We start from the raw sequence: 24,834 nt of genomic DNA on the forward strand, positions 1-24,834 counted from the left end.
CGCTCAATGATCGACTCGCTCGCCCCACAAACATATAGATATTATAATTTCCTGCAAAATAGGTGTCCTTTTTACAAAACAAAAAATCCATCCATCCATATTCCAATCAGCAACAATGTTTTCGACAGTCAACTGATATCAATTACCACATCATGAAATAGTTTTTGTTCCACCTCCACTTCTCATGTATGCAAATCACGTTCAATTTTTAATTTAGTTTACTATTTAATAATACGCATAATTACATACATAGTAATTGTGTTTCGTTTTTTGTTTTAGTTGGAATTAAATTTAGGCTTAAACGATACAAGGAAGTCTATTACAAGTATGCCATAATCGTATGCATGTATGTGTATATAATTGTATTTTTATTTGTTTAATTTGTAATTGGTAATCGTAAAAGTAATCCATTGGATGCGTGCACTCTGAAACGGTTTTAGGTTGAGACTTGAGCGGCGTCAGTGTCACTTTGCTATAGTTGGGGCTGCTCGTTTGATATTCTATGGGTTGTATCGTATGGTTAGATCAAGTGATAGCAACGGAACGGAATGGAAGGATACTGTCTATACACAAAAACAACAACACTTACATAAGAATAGATCTACTTACATACACACCTAGGCATAAATATGCTTACATACGAACTAAGCGCGAATTCGGGTACATCGCCTTGCCAAAAATTATTGTGCCGCCCCGAGGACTCTTTTCCTCCTATCCTCGCTTGCGATCAAGTTTTTACAGTTTTCGTATTCTTTACGGCAAATGTTAAGTCTAGTGTCTACATATTCATGCGGGAATAGTTTCATAGTTGGCTTAGGAGCTAGTTTCGAAAACACACGTAATCGTAATCGTGGATTTCCAATCGTTAGTGCCTTTTCAAGCTTCGTTTCTCGTATACATGGTTTACATTCATTATAGTCTTTTAAGTTTAATCTTGGAAATCATGAAACAAATAATGCAAACACATAAATTGTACAATGCCCTAAGCCTAGGTTTTGGTTATCTTATAACGCTTCGCTGCCGCAGTTTCGCATTTTGAATCCCCAACGGCCGGTTACACGAACTTTACAATTACAACATCCTAGCCCAAGTCGGGACCTCCGCAGTTGGTGAACCCGTAATCCGAAAAGCTTTCGAAGCTCTTCAACAAATTTCAGTAGACCGAATTGTGATGCTCATAATTGTGGTGATGTAAATAGGATGGAATAGCGGTGGCATTGAGTTCCGAAGCCCGCCGTCGCAGCGCTGCGATGCTGTGTCCCCGCCACACGTCGTCATCGGTGGCGCCATCTGTCGGCGACTGCATGGACTGGTGGCAGAGCGGAAGTCCTGCGTCGCCTTGTCCACCACCTTGAAGTTCTTGACCTGGTCGAAGAGTGGGTGTCGGTGGCGCCATCTGTGGTTGGGTAGAGAATGGTGAAACGAATATAGCCGATGCACGAACCGTGGTGACTTACTTGCTGCTGTTGGTGAGCTTGCTGCTGCTGCTGTTGGTGAGCCTGTTGCTGCTGCTGTTGGTGAGATTGCTGCTGCTGTTGGTGACTCTGCTGTTGTTGCTGCTGGTGCAGTGGCTGTTAAATAGCAGAAAATTTTAGATTGTACTCATGCATGTGAGATGTGTGAGACATATATGTCATATACTCTTTATATATAAATCATATATTTATGGGCTTATCTAAAGATTTTACATTTTAAAGCCTTTCTAGTATATATTTAAACGGCTTTGAAATAAAAAAAAAACCTTAGCTGAAGTCGGCAACTTAATTTTCTTAAAAAATTAAACAATGCCATGACATGCAATATACTTAACACTTATTAAAAAACATTTTCTGTTAGATGATAAAATAAACATATATCAAATACTATTTGAATGATAAAGTTAAGAAAACAAATCTTATATAATAGTAATGAACAATAACCAAATCATTAAAGCACATATTCTGTAGCTTCTTCTTATTTTAATGATTAACCTATTAAAAAGTTTTGTTTTAATTTTAAAAGTTTTAGATCCCAAGTTTTTTTAAAATCTTAAAATTTAAAAAGTATTCTTACAAGATAAAACTTTGTTTATGATTAAAAAACCTTATATATTTTTTATTTTTGTTATTGTTTGAGCTAAGTTGGACTGTAAGTTAAGATTTTGACTAGTACTTTACATTTTCATTTTTATATTAGAGCCTTAGAGATATATGAAACGTATCTTCCTTTTTTTTAAATACAGATTATTTTACTATTACTCTAAGTAACAACATCTGTTATATAAATGTTTTAACCCCTTATTATTTTTTTAGTGTGGACTCACCATGGGCTCGCCATTCAGCTCGTTTTGGCTAGAGTTCGGCTGCGTGGAAAGTGGCGGCGGGGTCACCGACGAGCAGCTGTTCATGTTCGGCGGGGTGGTGGCGCTCGGCGAACCACTGGGCCCACAGCTGACCCCGCCCACACTGTGCTGGTACATCATGGAGTCGCCTGAAGGGAAAGAGTACGAGAAGCACAATTAGAAACCCTTCTTTAACGCGCACAGACAAAAAATATAAATCATTGCTTTTTAAAAGGCTTATAGGTGCGAGCTTTAGAATTTTACTTAATACGTTCCAAATATATTGTATATGAAAAGAAAAACATTATCCAATAATACAGTTATTTTTAAAAGACATTATAAAACAAATAGTTCATACAAAGACATACAAGTATTAAACCTAAAACAGCCTATAAAGAATATCCGAAAAAAATCATAAAATTAACCAATAAATTGGTTTTTTTAATTAAGGTATTAATATACACATCGCTGTATTGGTTAAAATAAACTTTGATTGATAACTTCGGACAAGCCCACAAGATTCTTACATACATATATCATAAGACTTTTTCATAGTCGGAACTTTTGAGGGCGTTATGTCATGTCACCCAGTGAGTTTTGTGCGCAGAGCACAATAAATTAAAAATCTTCAACAAAAAGTGTAACAATGAAAACTTTGCTGACGGTAGCCGGAGCCGAAAAATAAAAAATCGACATGAACATGTCTCCAAAATGTCAATTAGCACAACTATACGAAACCAAATAAAGAAGATGAAAAAATGCCTTTGGGTATTCCTGAAAATTAAACGACTGGCTGTTAATTGATCGAACAAACAAGCAACCCGGGGCATTATAAATGATACTATGTGGTACTACCCATACGCATGCATATGTTTTTGGGCTACCGAAAAAAAGTGTTATGAGTTCAAAGAAATGAGACGCGGACTCTGCGTCGTGTTTGGTCAATTGTCGGCAGAACTGGAACTCAAACTGAAACTCAAACTGGAACTCAAACTGGAACTGAATGGCATCGAAAGCTAAGCAAATAAATCGCCAGAAGCAAACAGCCGAGAGCCGAACAAAGCCCCCAAAAATAAAAACATGGCAGGCGAAAAAGTGTCAACGCTTGGCTTTTGTCAGTCGCATGCAGATGGAAAATTTCCGGGCATGTGATCATGGCAGAGGTTTCTTGGGGGTCGGAACCGGGGCCTGACACAACACCTACCCAGAGCGTTGAGGCCGTAGTGCTGGTAGCTGCCCGCTCCCAGGGCGGAGCCCATGTTAATGCCCGAGTTCAGGCCGCTGTTTAGCGAGGACGAGAGTGGCGACGACTGATTCAGCTGGCCAAAGCCTGCGCCCACATTCCACATTCCCCGTTCCAAAAAAGCAGCAGTTAGTAAGGGGTGATGATGGTAGGATAGTTAGTTAGGTGCGCCTTTGCAAAGGGCTATGGATCACCCACCTGCCGTCATGGGGTTAACTCCCACGCTCCAGCGATCTCCGCCGAACATTCCCGTGCCGCAGAGGCCATCGCCCATGGCGATGTTGGTGATGTTGGCCCCGAACGGCGGAAGTCCATGAGAGGGCAGCAGGGCGCCCGGGGTGCGGAACACGTTGGTGGTCTTCTTGCGCTTCTTCCACTTGGCCCGACGGTTCTGGAACCAGACCTGCAACGAAAAGGGGTGAGAGGTTAGATATTTGTATCTAAGTTTTACGATTACCTAGACACTCAACACTCAGGCAAGAAAAAGATGTCAACATCAAATTAACCAAGTTATTAGAAGTCATTTTTGGTTTCATTATTACTAGTCAGTTGTGCGCGTAATTAAAATAAGCTTCAACTTTGGTATAACTAAAACATACACAACTTAAAGAAGTAGCCCTATAATTTACATTAGTCGTATTACCTAAATTTTTTTTTTTGATTTCAGGTAAATCTTTGAGTAACACAGATACCTGATTTCAATCGAAGTTATTTCCCTAAAAATTTGGAATTAGAAAAGTTCGTGTGCTTTTATATCTAATTGAGGCAATTTAAAGATGAGATAGTCATCTAAACATTTGTCTTTTCCACATAAATAAAAAATAAATATATAATTGGGTAGCCAACCTTAGTAAGATACATTTAATATTCTGATAGGGGTTTCCCAGGTAAATGATTGTTGCTGAGACAGCCCTGTAAGTGCGTGTGTTTCGGCGCCGTGTTGGGCCACTCCTACCCAACCCTTCAGACTTCTTCCGGCGCTGCTGCCTCCTACAAACACGGTCTTAATCGAGATCAATTACCGTCGTGACAGTCAAAACATGTCTCGACACAGGCACACACACACACACTCTCGCAGAATCAGAAACAGATTTACATGCGCATAAATTCCATATGTAAATTCCTCGGCCGCCCACCCACTTCCCCGACAATTTGGCATCTTCGGTCAGCGAATCCTGGCTGGACCTTCGATACGCTTTTGTCTTAGGGCCGGAGAGGTCGAGGCCCATGTCGGATGTGTTCGCTTCAAATTGGCATTTCCATATGCATAAGAACAGCGCAGCCGAACAACGTAGACACGTTGAGGTTTTGACATTTACAAGGCAGTACACAAGCACACAACCCTTAGCCTCCTACCTCTTACCCACTCACACTCACACTTACACTAGTACAGACAACCTTCAGGGGGGGGGCGAAAAGGGTTGCCTACATTTAGGGGCAGGATGTACTTTATGGTACTGCAGATTGCACGGAATTCTAGCTCTCAAATTTCAGCTCCGGTATTCCTTTTAAGTTTACTTTTTTTTGCCTTCCTTGAGCGGTACTACAAAAAATGTGAATAAAGTGCCAGTCGATGAATGATTAGTGACATGGAAACGGTTTTGCCAACCCATCAGGCCTTCGCATCCACATCACTCGCAGTCGGGTTGACAACTTAACCGTTATACACACACCCAACCACACACCTTCGGAAACATACATACGTATGTACGGATATATAGCATTTATAAATCCCAGCATTTCGTGGCCAATCTTGAGCTGTCACCGACTGTCGGCGTCGGCGTCGACTGTTTCTGTTTCTGTCTGAGTGCGCCAGACTAATGGCAAAGGAATACGGCCAAAACAGCGGGCCAAAAGCGAGGGAGCGAGTGAGAAGGCAAGCGAGAAAGGGGGCGACGCGAGAGCCAGAAAGAAAAATGGCAAGTTTCGAGCAAAGTAACTTTGCTTGTAAGGCCTTCTGATGGCCTGATGGTCCCCAGTGGGTTTGTCATATGTCGGACAAGGACAGACGGAACCAGAATCCGACCAGTTCAGGCGGTGAAAAAATCGATCTAAATTCAAAAATAAGAGTGTCGCATTAAGAACGCTTTGTTGATAAAATGAACCTACACTTTGATATAACATATTGTTCAATGTTTTCGAACTTAAGTTTGTTTTGATATAAGGTAACCTCAGCTGAACTTTCAGTATGTTTTTTTATAAAGAATATGTAAACTTATAAACTCAAAACTGTTGAAAAAAAAAATAAATAAATAAATGTTGAAAAAAAATAATATAAAAAAAAGCTTTGATGAGAAATTTGTTTCTGTCAAAATGGCTTAAGTCTTTCTTTTGCAAAATAATCTTCAAACATACATGATATATTTGCATTGTAGAAAACATTTATAGTTTTAAAAGACTTCACCAAAACCAACAATGTTTTTGTCTCGGAAATTCCTTTGAAATTTTAATTATAATCATTTTCTGATTAAAGAAACTGTGTAGGGATTTAAAAATCGGTTTCTCTCTGTGCACCCATCTGAACCGAGAAGAACTGAAACTATCGCAGGTTGTTCAAGTTGCAATATCACTGGGTTTCTGGATGTTACACCAGGGACGCTAATGTGCCAGATTGTGCAAGGGATAATGGATGGAGCAAGGGTGAGATAATAGGGTGTGTATATATGTATTCCAGGGGGTTGGGCCGTGTCGGCGACCTTGACTTGTTTATGTTTTTTACGTGCTTATGCGTTGCTCTATTCATTAACTTTTAATTTAATAATTTAAGACAATGTCTGACTGTCTGGTCTATGTTCGCTCCCTCTCTTTCGCTCTCTCCCAGGCTCTATTCGTATTGCCATCTCCTTCTGGCCTATTGAGTTCGGTAAATTAAATTTAGCTTGCTGTTTTATTTTGCTAGCCATATTCGTGTGAGAGCATTTCCCTTCTCGCACACACACACACACTGTCACGCCCACACGAAGAATACGAACGGAAATAGGCAGAAGAAGAAGAGGCGGACAGGGGGGAGAAGAGGAAGAAAAAGCCAAAAGTCATTGCCTGCTTTTTTGGTCTAAGGCTGCGAGCCATTAAATTGGCATAACGTGCATGACGTGCACGGCACGTAAATAGGCGTTAAAATGTCGGTTAAACAAAACATTTATTTTTTATGTCTGCCTGAAAAGTGTACGTATATATATATTCACAATATTTGAGGGTGTGTGCCAGGCAATCCCACTTTGTATGGGTATGTGTATGGGAGTGTTTGCTTTTGATTTGTTTTTACTCCTGGTTCCTTTGCGGCTTCCTTCAGTTGCACCCAATTTGAAGCATAAAAAATAGCTCCTTATGTCGCGTTAAATTGTGGGTCTAACGGTAATTTTTTAAGCTTCACCCTTATGAATAAATTATCAGCTGTTGAGTGGCTGACTTCCATGAAAAAGTCAAATCACACGCATTTTTATGCGACCATATAAGGGGTATTTTCTTTGGATATTTGCGAAGCAAAATAATACATTCTTAAAACCTATTCAAATAATGTTGCTTTCGCACATTAAAAGAACAACCTTATATTAAAAATTAAATTTAATGATTAAATTAAGTCCATAAATTGAGCCATTAGTTAAAGGTTAAAGTTTAAATCTAAAAATATTTTTAAAATTGTAATAAATAACAAACAAACATTACCCTTAATGGCTATAATTCTGTTCGCAACTTTAATATTGAAATGAATAAGCTAATAAACCTATTACAAAAATATATATGTTTACTATTTTTACTAACGGAGGTATAAAATTACTGTATATATTTAATTTAAAGATTGATATCCGAATTTGTTTAATTTTATCATTAAGTTAGGAAACGTTATGTTATTCTACAAGTAAAGTATATTATGAATTAATCTTTGTTGTTATTTGACATATGACTAACTTTATAAAAAAAAAATTCAAGAAATCTATAAAGAAAATCTGAAAAAATATTTTTTCTTTATTTTCTTCATATAACAGATGTTTGAAAATATTTGAACAAATCAAAGATTTATTCATTTAATTTATTAATTTGAGTTTTAATGAATACCAATACAAACAACCTCTTATTCTCTAACAATACAAATCTGTATTTGTTCGTCTGCCTAACTGCTCAATTCTCTCAACTTTTCAAAAGAACTTTCAATCTGCAGACTGCACAGACAGACAGACAAAAAATAGAAAACCAAAACAAGTTGGCGGCCCAAAAAATTTCAGCCATATGTTCCATACAAAAGCATTTTCATGTTTGGACTTTTAATTTTCACTTCAGGACTGACACAAACAAAAACAGCAACAAAGACAGAGACGCCACCGGCCAAAGGCAAACAAAACCAGGGGAAAGGGCGGGCAACTGTTGCAAATAATAAATGAGTCAAGTTCATGAAAAAGCAATTTCTTGTGGCAGGCCGCAGATAATAGCACCCAGATCCAGGCGTAGATCCAGAAATGCTCACGAGGGGCGAGCAAATGGAAGCAGAAGTCAGAAATTAAGTATCGGCTAAATTACACGGCCGGGGAACAGTGGCTGGAAATGGGATAACAAGTGATTTGCTTTGATTTTATGGGCTGGTGGATGGTTCTCTGCCTTGCCGGGGTGTTTGTGGATGTGGTTATATCGCATTATAACGATGGGGTGGGTGTCAAAGACCCAACGGCTTTTTATTATGAACCTGTTTATTGTGTCGCCGTCATCCTCCCCCCTCAGCCTGCTTATGATTGCAGTTCCGTGCCCTAATGGTCTGCTCTGTCATATATACGACCTGAACGATGATCCCCTCATTCCCGACTTGTTTACGATATCTGCTCGGTTCGTTATGCAACATTAATTGCGCATTATGCCTAATGGCTGATTAAACAGCTGTAAGGATAATAACATCGAAAGGATGTCGAGAGGTAAGTTGCAGCATGCAGTCGGGTTTTTCTGCTCGCCGTGATTTGCATGTGACAGAGAAACCATATCGAAGCCTACATAGAAATGCACTTTGCCACAGAAGGCCGCACTTCAAAAGCCAATTTCAAAATTATCAATCAGAGACGGGAAAGAGCCGCGAGAGCTCTGCAGAGAATTACAATCAAAATTCGATTAGCCCCAATGCAAATATTATTTGCCGGGCCAGCTAGTTGGGAAAGTTGGATCAGGTGGGTCGGTTGGTGGATGATGGGACGGATGGTGGAGAGCATCTCTTAATAAACGGTTGATTGGCAAAAGCCAGAAAGTGCAATAATATTTTTCGGCTCGTTTGCGTTGACAATTTTTGCTGGCCCTGCCGATTGCAGATTAGTTATTGCCTCGCTCTCCTATGCCGCTGTTGTACTTGTTGTTGTTGTTGTTGTTGGGACATAATCAAAAATCAATTGGCCAGGATATTGCTTTTCCTTGAGCCCACTCCAGGAGGATGTGCCCCGATTCCCCCTTGAGGCTGCCAGGCAACCGAAATATAAAATGGCCACTCAACAAAGTCCACACCAAACTGTCCCCTGGCTGCCGTCCTTTGATGTCATCGTTGTATTCCTTGTTTTCTTTCTCCGACTTCAACTTCAGAGCTCGAGCATCTTTTTATTATCATTATTGGTCCTATCTTCGCTTTTATATCCTGCGACTACAACTCCGGCTCTGAGTGGTTTATGGAAATCGCTTTTCGGCCAATATCTTTTCATTCCTGAGCATATAAAAAATGCGTATAAATTCATAAAATGCCGTCTCGACTTCTGCCCCCTGTTTTCCTTCTCACACACACACAAACACACACACACACACAAATGCTAGTCGATTTATTTTATGTTATCCTTTAAATCCTGCTTTACGAGTCAGCCCCAACAACACTTGCCGCGACCCCAGAAAGCCACCCACCCCAGAGATTGGGGCTCCAACCCGCCGGGACTGAGTCCACTATGGCCGTCTCTCTCCCACACTCCCGCAACCCACTCTAGCCGTCTCTTTCGGGGAAATGTGTCCTTTGATAGACATCATCAAAGCAATTCTTTGGGCTCTCTCTGGGGGTGGCACAGGCCGAGTTTGTGACTTGCCTGATTTATGAAATAGTTTTAGATGTTTTCCCAGATTTTTTGGGACTTGTGTTTTTCATTTTGCCATTTCGTTTTCAGTGGGTTGCCGGGGCAACTGCATCCTCTTTTTGGGGGTAGAGGATTGGGGTTCGGGGGATGGTGGTCGGCCAATGCAACCCCCGAAAATATTTCGCTGCATTCGTGGGGCATGCGCAGCTCCATGCCGAAGCTCCCCTCGGATTCGCTTTGTTCCTTCTTGACAAAGTTTTTCAGCCTTTTTTTTCGGGTCGTGGGGACTCTCTTGTCATTCTATCAATGGCAGCAGCATTTGGACCAGCTTATCCCCAGATAGAGCCCGCACCCGCACCCGCTCCCTTGGCAACCTGCAAAGTCGGTCCGGCACTTTGGCACGCCATTTTCACACAAACATTTCAATGAAAAGTATCAACGAAATTGCTTTTGGAATTGCTTCATATGCCATAAACAGAATGCGTGCCAGATTTCCTTGATGCTCTTTATGTGCATTTTATGGAGAACACGCCTCCTGGTTCACTTCCCTGCCAGAGTCGAGTCTGGTTTTTAAAGCATTCGCTAAATTTAGACCGCCCACTTATTTCGCTTAGCTCTCTTATTGGTCCCACCTTCCGTCTTTTTTCCGTTGGCTGCATATTTTCGTTTTTGGTATTTCAATTAAAGTTTAATTAAAATTTGCGATGCCATGGTTATATCAGACGCGACCCAGTCGCCTTTGGCCCCACTTCGAGTGCTTCGCTGGAAAATACTCGTTACAGTGTCTCCGGCTCCTTGACCCCTTTTCCCCTCTCCCCAAAGGGCTTTTAATAAAGATGCTCACTTTTTATGAGAATATTTCGACTAATTTTCGCGAAATATTCGCTTATTGGCTGCGCGTCACATAGGTCCATCTGAAATCCCGCCCACCTCCAGTGAACAGCATCTTCGGCAGTCGGGGGACCATTATTAGAGGGGCATTAAGCGGCTCAGCAAATAAATTAGTTCTGTCTGAAGTCGAGGCAATAATTTATCAGCGCTCACAGTGGGAAGGCCGATGAGTTTTTCTTGGATGGGAATGGACTCGCTTCTGCTTCGCCAGTGGCTTAGGCCAATCGATATTTCCTATTTCTTGCTGAATCACATGAAAAGTTACCGGCTCCAAGTATTTTGATATTTTATAGTATTTTTAACATTTTTTAAAGTAAAAATTGAGTTTAGAAATGTCTTAAGATGTTCAATAATTAACTTTATATATTAAGTTATATTAGCATCTGTTAAAAAACAAAAAGTTATATGGATTTTTGCTATGAACTAACTGCAATATACTTTTGGGTATGTTTCATCCAGAGACCTTACAAACATGGGACTAGATTGACTCTACTGATGATCCTGATCAAGGACACACTTTTACTTTTTATAATAATCAAGAATCGTTTTGCCAGCTCGAGAAGTTTTTGACAAAAATCTAAATTCATTTGAAAGTATACATTTGGAGTGGTGTATCATCTAATTCCCTAAAACAACATTTGTGTGAGATGTTGGCCACTAGTTATTTTGTTTTCAGAATTATGCGCCTAGTTCTAATTTGGCTGAAAATAATTTGCGAAATTTTTCACTTACTGAAATTAGTTGCAAGCACAAAGTTAATAAAATGTTCACTGTACTAGTGGCAGGAACGAATACTAATCAAATAAACATATCGTAAAAGTACTGGTTGCTAAAGCAAATTCTTTTCAGAACGCTTTTAATAATTTTAAGGCTTATCACAAGATATAAATGAAGATACAAACATGATGTTGTGTCAAAATTGTAATGTGAAAGGTGCATATACATATTTCGCATTGTATTTGACACAAGAGCACTAATACTTTAGACAAAATCTTGTTGTTAAACGGTTGCCAAGCGAATGATTACTTGCTGACTCCTTTCCGGCCATTTTTTGTCCAGGTTGCCAGGCAAATTAATCATGTGAGAAATTCATTTAGTGCACCGGCACCCACCCACGCACACAGACACGTGCTGAGCCGTCGCTCGACCCTCCGTTAGACCTCACTCCGTTGCAACAATTTAATAAACAAACCAATAAATGTTGCAGCGCTCCAGACAAAGCCGAAACAGTGCTTTTGACAATGCCAGATCATGATAAGTCAATTTGGTGGGCCATCTTCTGGGCCAACCCCGAAAAACCGAGGAATCTGCCCCCCGCGTAGATGTCACGTGTGACAAACAGATTGTGCCGGGCAAATTGCACAAATGCCGCCCACTGGCTTGGGCGGTGTGAAAACACAAATTACCAATTGCCGGGGCTGCCTCCTGCTGGTCTCGGCCATTCTAATTTACCCAAAACTGGCGAAAATCCGATTTGGAAATAGCCATCCTCCGAAGCAGGGAAAACTGCTTAGCTGTGACTTTTATTTTTATTAAATTATATTTACCATAAATGCTGCTCCTTGGCAGCACACACGTGAGTGTGCCCGCTCAGCCAGTCAGGCCTACGTGAGCCTCATAACTTATGCACCTGCTGAGCCCGCTCCCATATTTTCTTAACATACACAACTTTGACTTGATTTTCGGGGCTAATACGGACAAGCGATTTTCGGGCATTTATCTGCGAGGGGTCGGACCGGCTGTCTTTATGCCGTCATTAGCTGCAAATCCTTGTAGATTGATTTAGGGCCAGACGTGTGTGTGCATATCGAATGAAGGTCCGACCTCGGCGAACACACACATATCCACATATCCGTGAAAGTGTGAAATTTTCGAAGCTCTAAATGTTTTATTTCGCCTTCGACTGCGAACTTAATTTATATGCTAATTTTATTAAACAGCAATCCCAAAACTAATCCAACGGCCTGACATCCTCTAAGCCGCAACGACAACGCAAAATCAAGCATTAAAACAGCAGGACTACAACAACATTGGACAAAAAAAAAAAAAAAAAAACGCCTGAATAAAAGCCGTCGGCAGTTCTAACAGCTTCAGCTTCGAACTCACCCCCATCTGCAGGCTTTACCCCCTGGCAGGTGATTGCATTGTCCTTTTGGACAACCGGATCTGGAGGATGGAGCAGTGGTTGGAAAAAAGCATTAACGGGCAACACTGATACGCAATTATTAAAACAATTTATCAAAGTAGGACACATCCGGCGGAGGGCAGAATGTCGGCCGGATCATCATGAAGGTGTCGCCGCCTGAGTTGCTCACTCATGGCTAATTGTTTTAGCCAGAACCAAAGCTAGAGCGAGAGCTAGTGGCCTTCACAAGGATGGGGCCAATAAGACAAAGTTTTCGGCATTCATTTCCACCGCAAAGCAATTCTCGCACTGCACAACAGCACTCGGAGCAGAAATCTCAGGAAAAGAGCAAATGCGAGCAGTGAAAGCGGAAGCGGAAGCTTAAACACAAATTTAATGAAGCAGTAAATTCGATTGTCGCATAAACAAAGCCCGCCCGCATGCAAAAAGGACCTTCGCGGGAATGGGGATTGAGATGGGGCGACGAAAGAGAGACAAGGATAATGGCAGCAGCACAGGGGAGCTGTGCCAGCCACAAAAGGATAATGCCCATTGTGTGTGTGTGTGTGTGTGTGAGTGTGTGTGGCACAAAGTTTGCAGGGAAAAACGAAGAGCATCCTGGGGAGAGTCTGAATGTGTGGGTGTGGCTGAATGGCCGACTAAATGTGACTTTATGTGCTTTAATAAAGTATAATTTTGGGCGCTTAAATGGCGTTCGGCGGCGACTTTCAGCCCAGAGCCTCGTAAACTGTTGCAAGCTGGCAAAGAGTATCTTTCTCCCCAACTTTTCGACTGCAACCGAAAAACCAAAATCCAAACGTCCGTTGCGGTTGTGTGCAACACAAGTGAAATGTCATGTCGGTCCTAAAACGAACTGAGCCCGAAATTCCGACAGCTCCGACCACTGACATTTGTCTAGCCGCACGACAAACCACGCAAAGTTAGCATACAGAGCAGACACGCTTTTTAAAATATCACAACTTATGTTAAGCCTTAAATTGAAATGTTCAATAAACAAGATGTATGCCATATTTGCTTCCTATAATACAGAAGTTAAATATCTAATTAATAGCCTTGTTAAGTTCTCAAATAAAAATCATAAAAAATCCCATTGTATAACATATAAATTAATACTCGCAAAAATAATTTTTGAATTAATCTTAAACATGATTTTAGAAAAAGGCAGCAAAGTTTACATCGAATGTTCCCAAATACATAAATACTTTTAAGCATCACAATCTGTCGTACAGTAAATGCTCTACTATTTTGTTTCAGACATCTATGTTATTTATATGTTTATTCTTTCACTATTATTTTCACTGTAGAGTTACTTTCCTCTCAATTTTAAATTTAATGAAGCCAAGTTTTTGTTAAGGTAACCATTTGATTGATGTTGAAAATGTTACAAGTTTCAAGACTGAAACACTCTTTCCCCAGAAATTGAATTTCATATCTAGCTAACTAGTACTGGATTTATTATGTAGTATATATCTCACCTGAACACGGGACTCGGTCAGTCCGATGCGCATGGCGATCTCCTCGCGCATGAAGATGTCCGGGTAGTGGGTCTTCGAGAAGCAGCGCTCCAGCTCGTTCAGTTGGGCCGGCGTGAAGCGGGTGCGGTGGCGCTTCTGCTTGTTTTTGTCCAGGTGCTGCAAGACAGACACGGCCAAAGGGGAAGGGGCAATGAGAGGGTTGACCTTTGCGAGCGGATCTTAGAACACTGACGAACTACCAGACTAGGAATGCAAGCTACGCACTACGTTAGGGTTTACGGGCTACAGAAGTTATAGTTAGACTAGGATAGGAGTTCTACGGTTCTAAGTATGGAAATCAAAGTACACTTACTTTTGTTTTATAGTTTACGGATATGATTCATAAGGTACGAATATGATTCATGGCACATTTAATTAGGTTCATTACACAATTCAGAACACACACATTCACGTTTTTGGAATTTCAGATTTTCATTGGCATTTTCGTTTCGGATCGAATTTCGGATCGAATTGGATTGTTTGATTTTTGATTTTGGATTTTTGGCATAGCAGAGAAGAATTTGAAGGAATAAATAAACATCGAAAAGAACATGGATTATTAAAAAAGTATCGTATAAGCTAGGCGCTATATCTCTCCATTTCTCCCTTCTCTAGGACTCTGCCTATCTCTCTCTCTCTATATATAGCGCTGGCCTGCTCACCTGATCCTGTTGCTGCATGTTGTTGTTGTTGCTGTTGCCGTTATTGTTGCCGTTCCCGTTGCCAGCGTTTCCGTTTCCGCTGTTCAGCGCATTGGAATTGTCGCACAATCCGCCTGAAATGTGTAGGCGTGCCACTCCTCCGCCCACCGGAACTCCGCCAGAGGATCCACCGCTTGCACCGCCGCCTAGTTCGGCCAAGTTGGGACCCACGGGCAGTTGGCCAAAACTGTTGACGCCCGCGTGCAGCGCTGTTAGCGCGGCTTTTGGCAGATCACAATCCTTGGGACCTGAAAGGGGGTTTAAAGTTGACTATAAGCAAGATTTTTATTTTTAAGATATTAATTTAAAGAGTTTTATTTCGTTTATTATTTTTTCGTTTCCAATTATTACTGTGAATTGTATTATGAAAAGACAATAGAAAACTATTTGATTGTTATACTTAATGAAAAATAAGAAAAATTAAAACAAAATAAAGAAAAATACTTCATAATAGGCTTCAAAACAAAAATCGCATACTGCAATTATTTTTAGCCCATCTTATTTGAAGTAATTATTAAAGGGTACATCCGATAAGCCTTGGCAAGAAAACGAGTTTTAGATTTTAATAACATCTGACAAAACTTCTTGCTAAAATAATTTAAATAAATAAATAAACAGAAAAGCGGCTGGTGGTCGGTGGCACCTAAAGTGTTTTGGTTAGAAATGAACAATAATTTTGCCTGCAAACTAATTTTAATTTAATGAAAAACCGTTTTTTTCTACGGTAATCACAATTTATTAAATCCAATTATTCTATTTGCTAAATTAAAAGATTTCTTACAAATTCAGTTATTTTAACAAATTGTTATATTAGATGCCTTTTACACATTAGTCACACTTTTCATCAATTTTCAATATATTTTTATCCAACTCAGTTAGCCTGGACAAACTTATTAAAAGCCAACTAGTCTCTGAACCTTTATCGAATTATATTTCTGTACTGAAAAATGATTTTCATCGCGGTGGAATGGTTACTGGATCTGATTACCTTCGGCCTGCATTGGATGATTTGGAATTGTTGTAAAGCCCTACAGGTGCAGATTATCCCTTTTGTTTTGGTACTTGCCTGGATACTCTTTTTTGGAAGGAAATCACCAAACTCGCCCGCTTCAAACGGATATAAAACGGCCAAAGTGAATCCAATACGTCGTAATGTAAATGCAAGCAAATGCTTATTTATTTATTTTAATTTGATTGTAAAACCCCTCGAAAATTTACAGATGGAAGGGCAAACCTAAGGGCTTGAATGCCCACGCACACACGCACACGAAGTTGGCAAATATTTTGTTGAGTTTGTTGTTAAATCTCTAAACGAATTACAACATGAGTCCGTATTCACTTGTTCCGCTCAATCGGAGAGCGTTTGTCTTTTAATTAACCAAGTTAAGTTTTTCGCTGGCTGCGCGAACTGGGGACCGATGAGCTAACGACCTAGAGGATTGCTCGCACCAAACTGCGGCGATCGGATAAATTGAATTTTTCAACAACCTGTCATTCAGAAGGAAAAAGATGCCAAAAACAGTAACGAACGTGAGAGAGCGAACAAGCTGAGGTGCGAAGCACACGGATACCATCGCAGGTTGAGATACAGATTGAAACGGAGGTGAACAAACATATACAGATACAAGCAACGGTTGAAATACAGATACAGATACAAATTGAGAGAGCCGCCAAGTGCTAACCCCTTTTCATTTCCTACCTTCTTGCCTCACTTGACTACGTAACGTTGTTTCGTTTTATTTCCATCTTATTTGTACGTGTATATCGCGGCATGGGATAGAGATTGGGATTGGGATTGGGAACGGGATGGGAAGGGAAGGGTTTTGGGTTTGGGATCTGCGATTCACGGGAGAGTCATCTTCATCGTACGCCTGGAATTTTTAACATCTACGTGCGAGAGCGACTCCGGGCTCAACTCTTTCTACCCGACGACTCCCTTTGTTGCCCGAGCTCAACTGTTGCTACAAGTCGAACATTTACTCATCGCCGGTCGATGCGAACTCTCGTCCCCGAGATGTAACCTTTTGGGAGACCCGCGATGCCGTCACGATGCCCATTCGATTGGGCTCAAAGTGAAGGTGTAGGCGGCACTGTCCACTGGCCACTAGCCACTGGCCTTGTGCAATTTCTTTTGAAAGCGAGTCCGAAATGCAAATTGCGACTTAGTGGAAAACCTCCTAGTCCTCAGTCTCCTCCGCGGATGCAGTCCATTTCAATTTCATCTCATCACGGCAGCGCATAGGTAGTCGACATCACTCTCGATTGCCGACTTTGATGTCGACGGTGGCGGGAATGGCGGCTCTCAATGATTTTTATTGTTTTCGAGATGGACTTGTTAAAATTTCGGCAAACATCACAGACCCTCGGACGTCAGAGATCCGGAGCGGTATTCGGGTATCAGAACGCACCGCCCAACAGGTGAACGAGTGCAGGTCTAGAGACGCCACATAAAACCATAAATATAAATATCAACAAATAAAAGATATGGAGTTCCTCCGAGCGACATTCCCTGAAGCGGGCTTTGTTGTTGTTGCTGCCAAACAGTCGCGTTTTAAAGCGCTGCCCGGAAAGTGCTAATTTTTACACATACACCCAGTGCGGCTACTGTTCATTAGCGATTTTCAGATGGTGACGTCCCCAATCGGGACAACTCACCCCCAAATTCCCCACCTCGTTGCTGTTCTCCCGCAGAGGTTTCCAAGCTCGGCTGAGAAACTGCAATTGTGGCCAACTGTAGCAATCGATGAAAGTCGCTGCCAGCACCTCACTGACATATTTTTAGAGCATTACGCAGCACGCACAGAGCGGTGGTTAAATGCTCATGAAAGAGCAGCGAGCTGCGCCAAAACGCTGCTCGTGATTAGTAAATTTAAGGCGCGGTGTTAGGTGCGATATCTCCATCGAGACTCTATATCCCTCCCCATCTCGAAATTCACGCTCGATGGCAACATCTCAAACATGTATCTGCGACTGCGGGATACATACATCATCGCCGTTGGTCCGTTGCTCCAAAGAAGTGCGACTTTTAACATCCAACTGTTCCCGCTTCCTTCTGTTTTCAGTTTTCTGTTTTCTGTTTTCTCAAATCAGAGCCATACACATTCGTGCACACTCGCCCAAATAAACTAGTGTGTGTGTGTGTGTGCGTGTGTGTGCATGTGTGCGAAGAGTGTTTGGGCCACGTTTGGGAGCCATAAAATAGCGCCACTTCTCGAAATCGCACTTTGCTGGCAATGGCCCGAACCCAAGCCCCGACCCTCGCCGGCCAACTAGTTAGTTAGTTGGCCTAACTTTGATTTTTTCACCTTGCCTTTTACAGTTGTAACACATAAATATTAAAAAGAAGCAGCCCTAACTGTTCATTGTGTATGCAGATCAAGATGACAGGTTCTTCATTCAGGGCAAAAGTTCCTTGGAACTACAGCTTATTGCAGCAGTACTTTGGCATCATACTATTTGCCTTTTCTAACACTACTTACTGTCGATTGAACTTAAGAAATATTTTATAGAGTATTTTTAAGGAATGTGTAAAGATAAAATTTTATTCGAAGTCTTTTATCTTAGGCAATACCAATGGAAATTGTTAATATGTTCGAACTACCGGATGTATTTATTTCATGATTACTTGCTAAAACAATTTTTAATGAAATTGACTTACAAACACTTACAGTTCGACAATTAAAATTTCTTTTTGTTATCTATATCGTGTTTTATCTATCGTGAACTTAAATCTACTTGGATAAAAAGGTATATTTGCTCAGGTACGCATTTACAATTTTGTCAAACTGCCAAATAGGACCAGCCAACAACTATGTGTAAACCGCAAAATTTACTTAAAAACTTAAACATGTTCCGAAATCATAACGACACCGCTAATAGGGCATAATTTTGTAATCTATCATCGTAATTTAGTTAGCCCTCCATTTGCGACCGGGCCAAAACTGCGATAACGTTAATACGAAACTGTAAACATTGCAGCAGTGGACCGCCACACGAAACCAAGTAACCAACACACACAAATAGTCGCACTCAGATACATTTACATCTGGCCTGAAGCGGACATTTTAGTTGGTCTGGCGAGAAAGAGAAGCGAACCGAAATGAAAACCGCACAAAGCGATTAATTAATTAAAATTGGCAAACATGAATTTATCGCGCAAGCAATTTGCACAATTTGCGCAAATCAGTTTGTCTGTTTTTGGGAGCGAACGCGATTTCTCCCGCAAAATATATGGACCTGGACTGGAGTGAAACGGTCCGTCCAGGATGGGATGCGATGCGATGCAGTGCGATGCGATACGATGGGATAGAAGAGGACTTGCACCCAGATACACCACCCCCGTCAGTTGCATGTGCAATGTGCATAATTATTGAAATTTGGAAATTGTGCGGTTTTTAGCAGCCTGCTTCCCAGGACATACATGGGTTCGAATCTAGGATGGAATCTAGGCTGCTCCAACAACTAACCGCAACAGGGAACAGAATCCGCAGCAACCGCAAAACATTTCAATGCAAAACGGATGCGGATGGTGGAGAAGTGGGGCATTGGGGGTATAAGCACATATTTCACTAGCGCAGGCCACCGCAAAAATGCCAACGCACAAAGCGAAGCACACGCAGATATTTTGCGAGGGGGGAAAACCAAAGCGGGCTCTGCGCAAATTACAAATGCAATCATGAAATTAATTTAATTAATGCGAGGCTCACGAAAAAGTCCAACCGAAAATGGAATAAAACGCCATTCAAGTTTCTTTCGCTGCATGCAAATTAAGCATTAGTCGGGGAGACAAACGGTGGGAGACACACGGAAAAGTTCTGCCATTTCTTTTGCATGCAAATTGCTCTTAATTGTGTGGGGCTCTCCACTTCGCCTATCCCCCCACTAGGCCACGCACCCAGTATGCAAATGTTTTGGCCTCCGTTTGTTGTGCGGAACTACGAAAAAGGCTTACGAAATTTATTACGGCAGACTCCAGCACTGCAGGCAGGATTTGGACAAAGGATTCCGCACTGCGAGTCATTGATATTTATAGTTCTACATGGTGGTCGGCAGGAGGGGAGGAGCATAACTTTAAGCACGAAACTTTTAAAGTCAACTTTGACAGCCAAAATATTTCAATAGTTACGAAACTGGTAATATATTTGCGCCAGGTTTGGAACCCATGTCGATTGCTTTCAATAAAATAACTCTCTTTCGCTTAACCAGCAACTATGGACATTACGCATACGCAGCGTGGACCAAGCAGAGACAATTGGCGCGTGAAAAATGGCAATAAATTAATAAAAGTAATTAATTGCAACGCTTCGAAGGATGCAACGGTGAATCGCTTACGGGCTGGCAATAAAAATTGAATAAAAACGCGAGCCATAACTCATTTATTGCTACAGTTGCAGTTGAAGCTGCAAGCAAACTGCATTTGGTGGTAGTGTTGGGCGGGCTAACAACAAATTGATTGCCAAAATTGAAAGTGCTTGAACCATTGATCAACAGTGTGGTAAAAATAATTTATTCGCCAGCACATAAATATATATATATATATGCACAGATTTATTAATATATTAATATGCGGACACAAGTACAGTTTGATAATTATGTGCGTGCGCCGGGCGATGTGCGAATGTAATTCACAATTTGCGGCATATTTAAAAGAGCAATTATATCAATTAACACACACACACCCACACCCACAGCCACACCCACGCCATTGAAATGGGCCTGGGAATCGGAATGGGAGAAGGTTTGCCGAGTTAGTTAAATATACAACTTAATTATTGCTAAATGCACGCGACACCTGGCGCCATCTGGTTAGACGTCTCAATTATAGGCCATTTAGCAGACATTGGAGATGCCAATCGGAAGATCGGAAGTAACTACACGAACATACGCTTGCGGGTGTGCTCAAGAAATTAGTTTAATTATGGCCAGTCGGATGGGATGGGATGGGATGGATTAATACACACATTATTATAAATTAGCGCAATTCACCAGCCGATCTTAATTACAATATTATACGCCTTATTATACCCCTCCATCCCCATCGAGGGGCACAAAACTTACCCAGCACATTGGCCCCAAGATTGTTCAGCATGTTTGCCGAGAAGTTGCGTATCGACAGAGTCGACAGTTTGCGGCTGTTTCTGATAGCCGCTCCAAAAGTCAAGATCACCTTCGATTCGCTGTCTGATTCGGGATTCAATTTGATTGAATCGAGAATCGATGGGGGGCAGAATCCCAAGGGGATTGGCTGCTCGTATACTCGTCTATCACAGAACGTTGGAGTTCACCTTCGGTGCGAACTACATGTCAATTGTTCGGTGGAATTGAGTGTGGCTGGAAGTAAATTATGAAACGATATCAGTTTGGTTAGGCTGACCAAAGTGTATTTAATTAGCTTTCCTATCTACGCCATTCTGAAGCTTAAAGGTAAAATTATGTTATTGTTCAATGTAATTTATATAAATAAAATTAAATTGTTAAAACTACACTGCTTTCACTAGATGTTAAGCTTTAAAGGTGTTAGGCCTTTTTTAGTCTTGGGTTTCAGTCATTAAAAAGCATTTTGGGTTAGTCGCTAATTAACCTTGAGTTTTTAGTCATGAATCTTGGTTTTTATTTTATTTTTCCTCGCCAGCTTACTGGCTTAACTAGTAATATTCTTAACAATTCCAATTGATACCGTCGTGTAAATGTCCTCAAGTTAATCTTTGACCCTCGTCAGTTGTGCAGCTATTCGACCAATTCTAGTAATGTGCGATTTACTTGAGAAACTAAATCCGTTTCACTTTCCTTAACCGCAGAAACTTTTGCAGACCTTCAATTGTGTGGGTATTTTGCATTGACTTTTATTGCTAATTTTGCCGTGGACTCACCTGGCTCCTCCTCCTTTTTCTGATTCCTTGTTTTGTGTGTGCCACAGGGTTAGGGGTCAGAGTTCAGCAGACGATCAAATTGCCATAGTAAAATTAATTAATTGCCTTGACCATAAAAAAGCCAAAGAAATTAAATCGAAGTCACTTGGCCGGAAGTTGCAAAGTTTCCTCAGCTCACACGCACACAGAGCACACAGACATACACATACACGCACACGCAGACATGCACAGGTAAGGACACGCAATGAAACGGAAGTCGAATCGTTTATTGATGAACTGTTTGACCAACTGACAGCCGGACACTGTCCGCCGGAGGACACGGCGCTCTCCCACTTCCCCGGGCGTGGTTCTTCGTCCTTGTTTTTACTGTTTAATTAATAGCTTTTTCTGGATGATTTCTGGCACATTTTCACTTTTTTTATTCGTTGTTTATGCTTTGCTTAAATCAATTCGGGAAACGGTCTCTGGTTGCGACGGCTACTGATTACTGACACAAAACGGAGGCGGATTGAATCAAATCGGATCGGATCGGAGCAGAACGCCGGAAACGTAGCGCTGCCTAGGCGGACTCGCTTGCATTTGAGGGCAGTGCGAAAAAATCAAAGCGAATTGACTCCGGGCCCTGATAACTTCGACAACAACGACTGCGCACTGGCGCCGAATTCAATCGCCACTCCACCCCCTCGCACAATTGACGGGTAAGTCGGGCGTTAGCTGCCAGCGGGCTTATCTCCTGCATTGATTTGGAAAAAATCGCAAAAAAACGAAAAACGACCCAGATGGGCGAGGGAAAGAGACAACTACCCGAGCCCACTGCCATCTTGCTTTCGAGGCAAGCATGCTGCCTCGCTCTGGCTGCGCTCGGCAGTGGTTGCTAGAGCGGGCTGGGTATACTTCGTGTGCGTAGGATTGGCCACGCCCTCAGCTATCAGACCAACGAATGAGGGAGTTCGGGGATTGTGGGCCCCAGAACGATAGCCCATTTTGGCGCCCTCTGCGATAACAAGTCCTGTGGCCTATCGATAGGCGGCCCATCGATGCCGCTCCAGGATCGACTTCCCCGCAGCCATCAACTATTATCTACACAGCTGGTCGCGTTGGCAACCTGCGCTTGGCCCACAGTTATTGCCGAAAGTCCACTCTCCAAAAATTGCCCTCAAATTCTTTTTCAGCATCTCTGCCACGTGTCAGCGCCCAGCTTCACCTGTTGTCGTTTATTAGTTTCCGCTTTCTGTGGGTGGTGGTGGTGGTGGTGGTGAGAGAGCCCCTCCGACTTTCGGCGGAATTTTGATAATATTTTGCATGCTGCACAAATGTTGAATTAGCCAGACAACGGAATGCCTGGCAAAATGAGAACTTGTCATGGCAACCGCGCGATTCAAAGGATCTCCCCTCTCCGTCCGCGGATACCGCACTCCCCACTAACTTCCTTAAAACCTCCCGCCTTTTCTTGGTCGTCCACAACTTGATGTTGCCCCTTCTTCGTGCTCACATATAAAGCTTATTCGAGGGCGTTAATTAAAAACTCAAAGTTAAAATTGAAACCACAAAAAGAATGCACAAACATAGAGCATTTGTAAGTGGAATCGTGGAGCTAAAAAAATTAATTTAAAAAAATTAACTAAAAAATGTTAAGGACTGAAAAATGAATTATTATTATTTTATTGTAAAGTTACTTTAAACTAATATTCGTTTGATTTTAACAAAGACCTTTAAAATAATGGTTATTTAACCATTTTTATTTTGTATGTCAAAAAACAACTTTATGACTAAAAGTAACCAAAACAGCATTTAATACTAAGTCATCGTTATTTAGAAACTTCTCTATATATACAACTATTGTAAGTCGGAAGAACCGTTTAATGTGTTTATTATCTCAAATAATAGTTACATAAGTTTTAATTTTTTTAGCACTCAAATAATAGCTTGGATTTTTCTTAGAAAAATCTAAAATCTTAATTTGCTCTTGTCTTTTCAATTGGCATGCGATCGTACAGAAGTTTAGCATAGGCCAAGTTGGTCTTTAAGATGAATTGAAATCACCATGATACTACTCATTTTTGAATGATAGAGGTTCATTATTTATGCCGTTGTACGAGAATATACGGCCATCATCTTGTGAAAAATTCGCTGACTTACTAAGTCGTTGATTAGGATGATCAATCCAGTTTAATAAAAAGACTGAATCGTGTATGTTTTGCATTTTAGGAATCAAATATAATGAATCATATTTTGAGTTTTGTTCTATTATAAAACATAAAAAAAACATAAAAAGATTGTTTTCTATTTTCATTTGTTCAAAATTCAATTTCGCGACAAAAACACTAAACTTAATTTAGTTTAACCAATATATAATTTTTTTTGTAAATTGCTAATTGAATAAAAAAGTATAAAGCGCCGGACATCTTCCTTAAGCTTCTATATAAAAAAAGGGCCAATTTCAAAATTAAAAACTTAAACTAAAAACAATTTGTCATAAACTATTGGATAGTTTTGAATTAATACTACGAAAGCATCAAAAGAAAGCCACTAGCTGTCGACCATTAGATCGTTAGAAACGGAATCAAGAATAGCTCCATTCATTCTTGAATTAAGAGCTATAAATTCTACCAGTAGCTTACACATATTTAGTTCCTTCGTTAACCATAAGCCTTTAACACGATATTTTTGGTTAGTGTATTATAAAGTAAACAAGCCGAATAAATCGTGATAACATCTCAATACAGTGTTGGGTTCACTTATTAGAGCTTCTGCATCACTTTTCATTTTTTTTCGTTAAGCAAATATAAAAACTTCGAGTGTGTTAATTAATCAATGGTGTTTCTGAGTCCGCCAACAAAAAGATAAATTAGTTTATGGGGAAAAAAATATTTGTGTTGCGTAGAGAGGTTCAATTTCACAGTGTTTAGCAGGGACTAATCATCAAAGGAGTCTCAATTACACCGAATTTTGAATGCTTGGCATGAGCAGGTCGTAAATCACTTTGGCAAAAGCCAGGGAGTCAGATAGTGACTGTGACTAGGACAGCTGGGAAATCCTTGAGATGCCTGGACCGGCATACCAAAGAGCCTGAGAAAAAATAAAAAAACGCAGCTCAAATGCAAAGGATTCTGCCAGCATGCACGAC

The 24,834-nt window shown here is 40.9% G+C and overlaps 1 protein-coding gene and 1 long non-coding RNA gene across 2 annotated transcripts; one reads left to right on the forward strand and one right to left on the reverse strand.

Annotated features, from left to right (window-relative positions):
• Nucleotides 1–241: 241 nt before the first annotated feature.
• On the reverse strand, nt 242–22,372 carry LOC108145531 (homeobox protein orthopedia). Its single transcript, XM_017271029.2, has 9 exons — nt 21,708–22,372; nt 20,896–21,168; nt 14,800–15,086; nt 14,099–14,254; nt 3,762–3,966; nt 3,525–3,650; nt 2,303–2,469; nt 1,458–1,526; nt 242–1,396 (listed from the first exon to the last, which is right to left on the reverse strand). The coding sequence occupies exons 2-9, from the start codon at nt 20,924–20,926 to the stop codon at nt 1,154–1,156; spliced, it is 1,284 nt and encodes a 427-aa protein (XP_017126518.1). The 5' UTR covers nt 20,927–21,168; nt 21,708–22,372; the 3' UTR covers nt 242–1,153.
• LOC108145532 lies at nt 15,678–16,562 on the forward strand. The gene is made up of 2 exons (XR_001774415.2): nt 15,678–15,992; nt 16,059–16,562. It is a non-coding gene; the product is annotated as an uncharacterized LOC108145532 (long non-coding RNA).
• Nucleotides 22,373–24,834: the final 2,462 nt, after the last annotated feature.

This window comes from Drosophila elegans, unplaced genomic scaffold (assembly GCF_018152505.1).
Source record: "Drosophila elegans isolate 14027-0461.03 unplaced genomic scaffold, ASM1815250v1 contig_520, whole genome shotgun sequence".
In the NCBI taxonomy this organism is placed as follows: Eukaryota; Metazoa; Arthropoda; class Insecta; order Diptera; family Drosophilidae; genus Drosophila; species Drosophila elegans.

Excerpts from the sequence above, each read along its gene's own strand:
- LOC108145531 (XM_017271029.2), bottom strand. The coding sequence starts at position 20,926 with ATGCTGAACAATCTTGGGGCCAATGTGCTGG. Across the intron at positions 3,651-3,761 it reads AGTTAACCCCATGACGGCAG|GCTTTGGCCAGCTGAATCAG; the intron begins GTGGGTGATCCA and ends ATGTGGGCGCAG. Across the intron at positions 1,527-2,302 it reads AGCTGAATGGCGAGCCCATG|CAATCTCACCAACAGCAGCA; the intron begins GTGAGTCCACAC and ends CAACAGCAGCAG.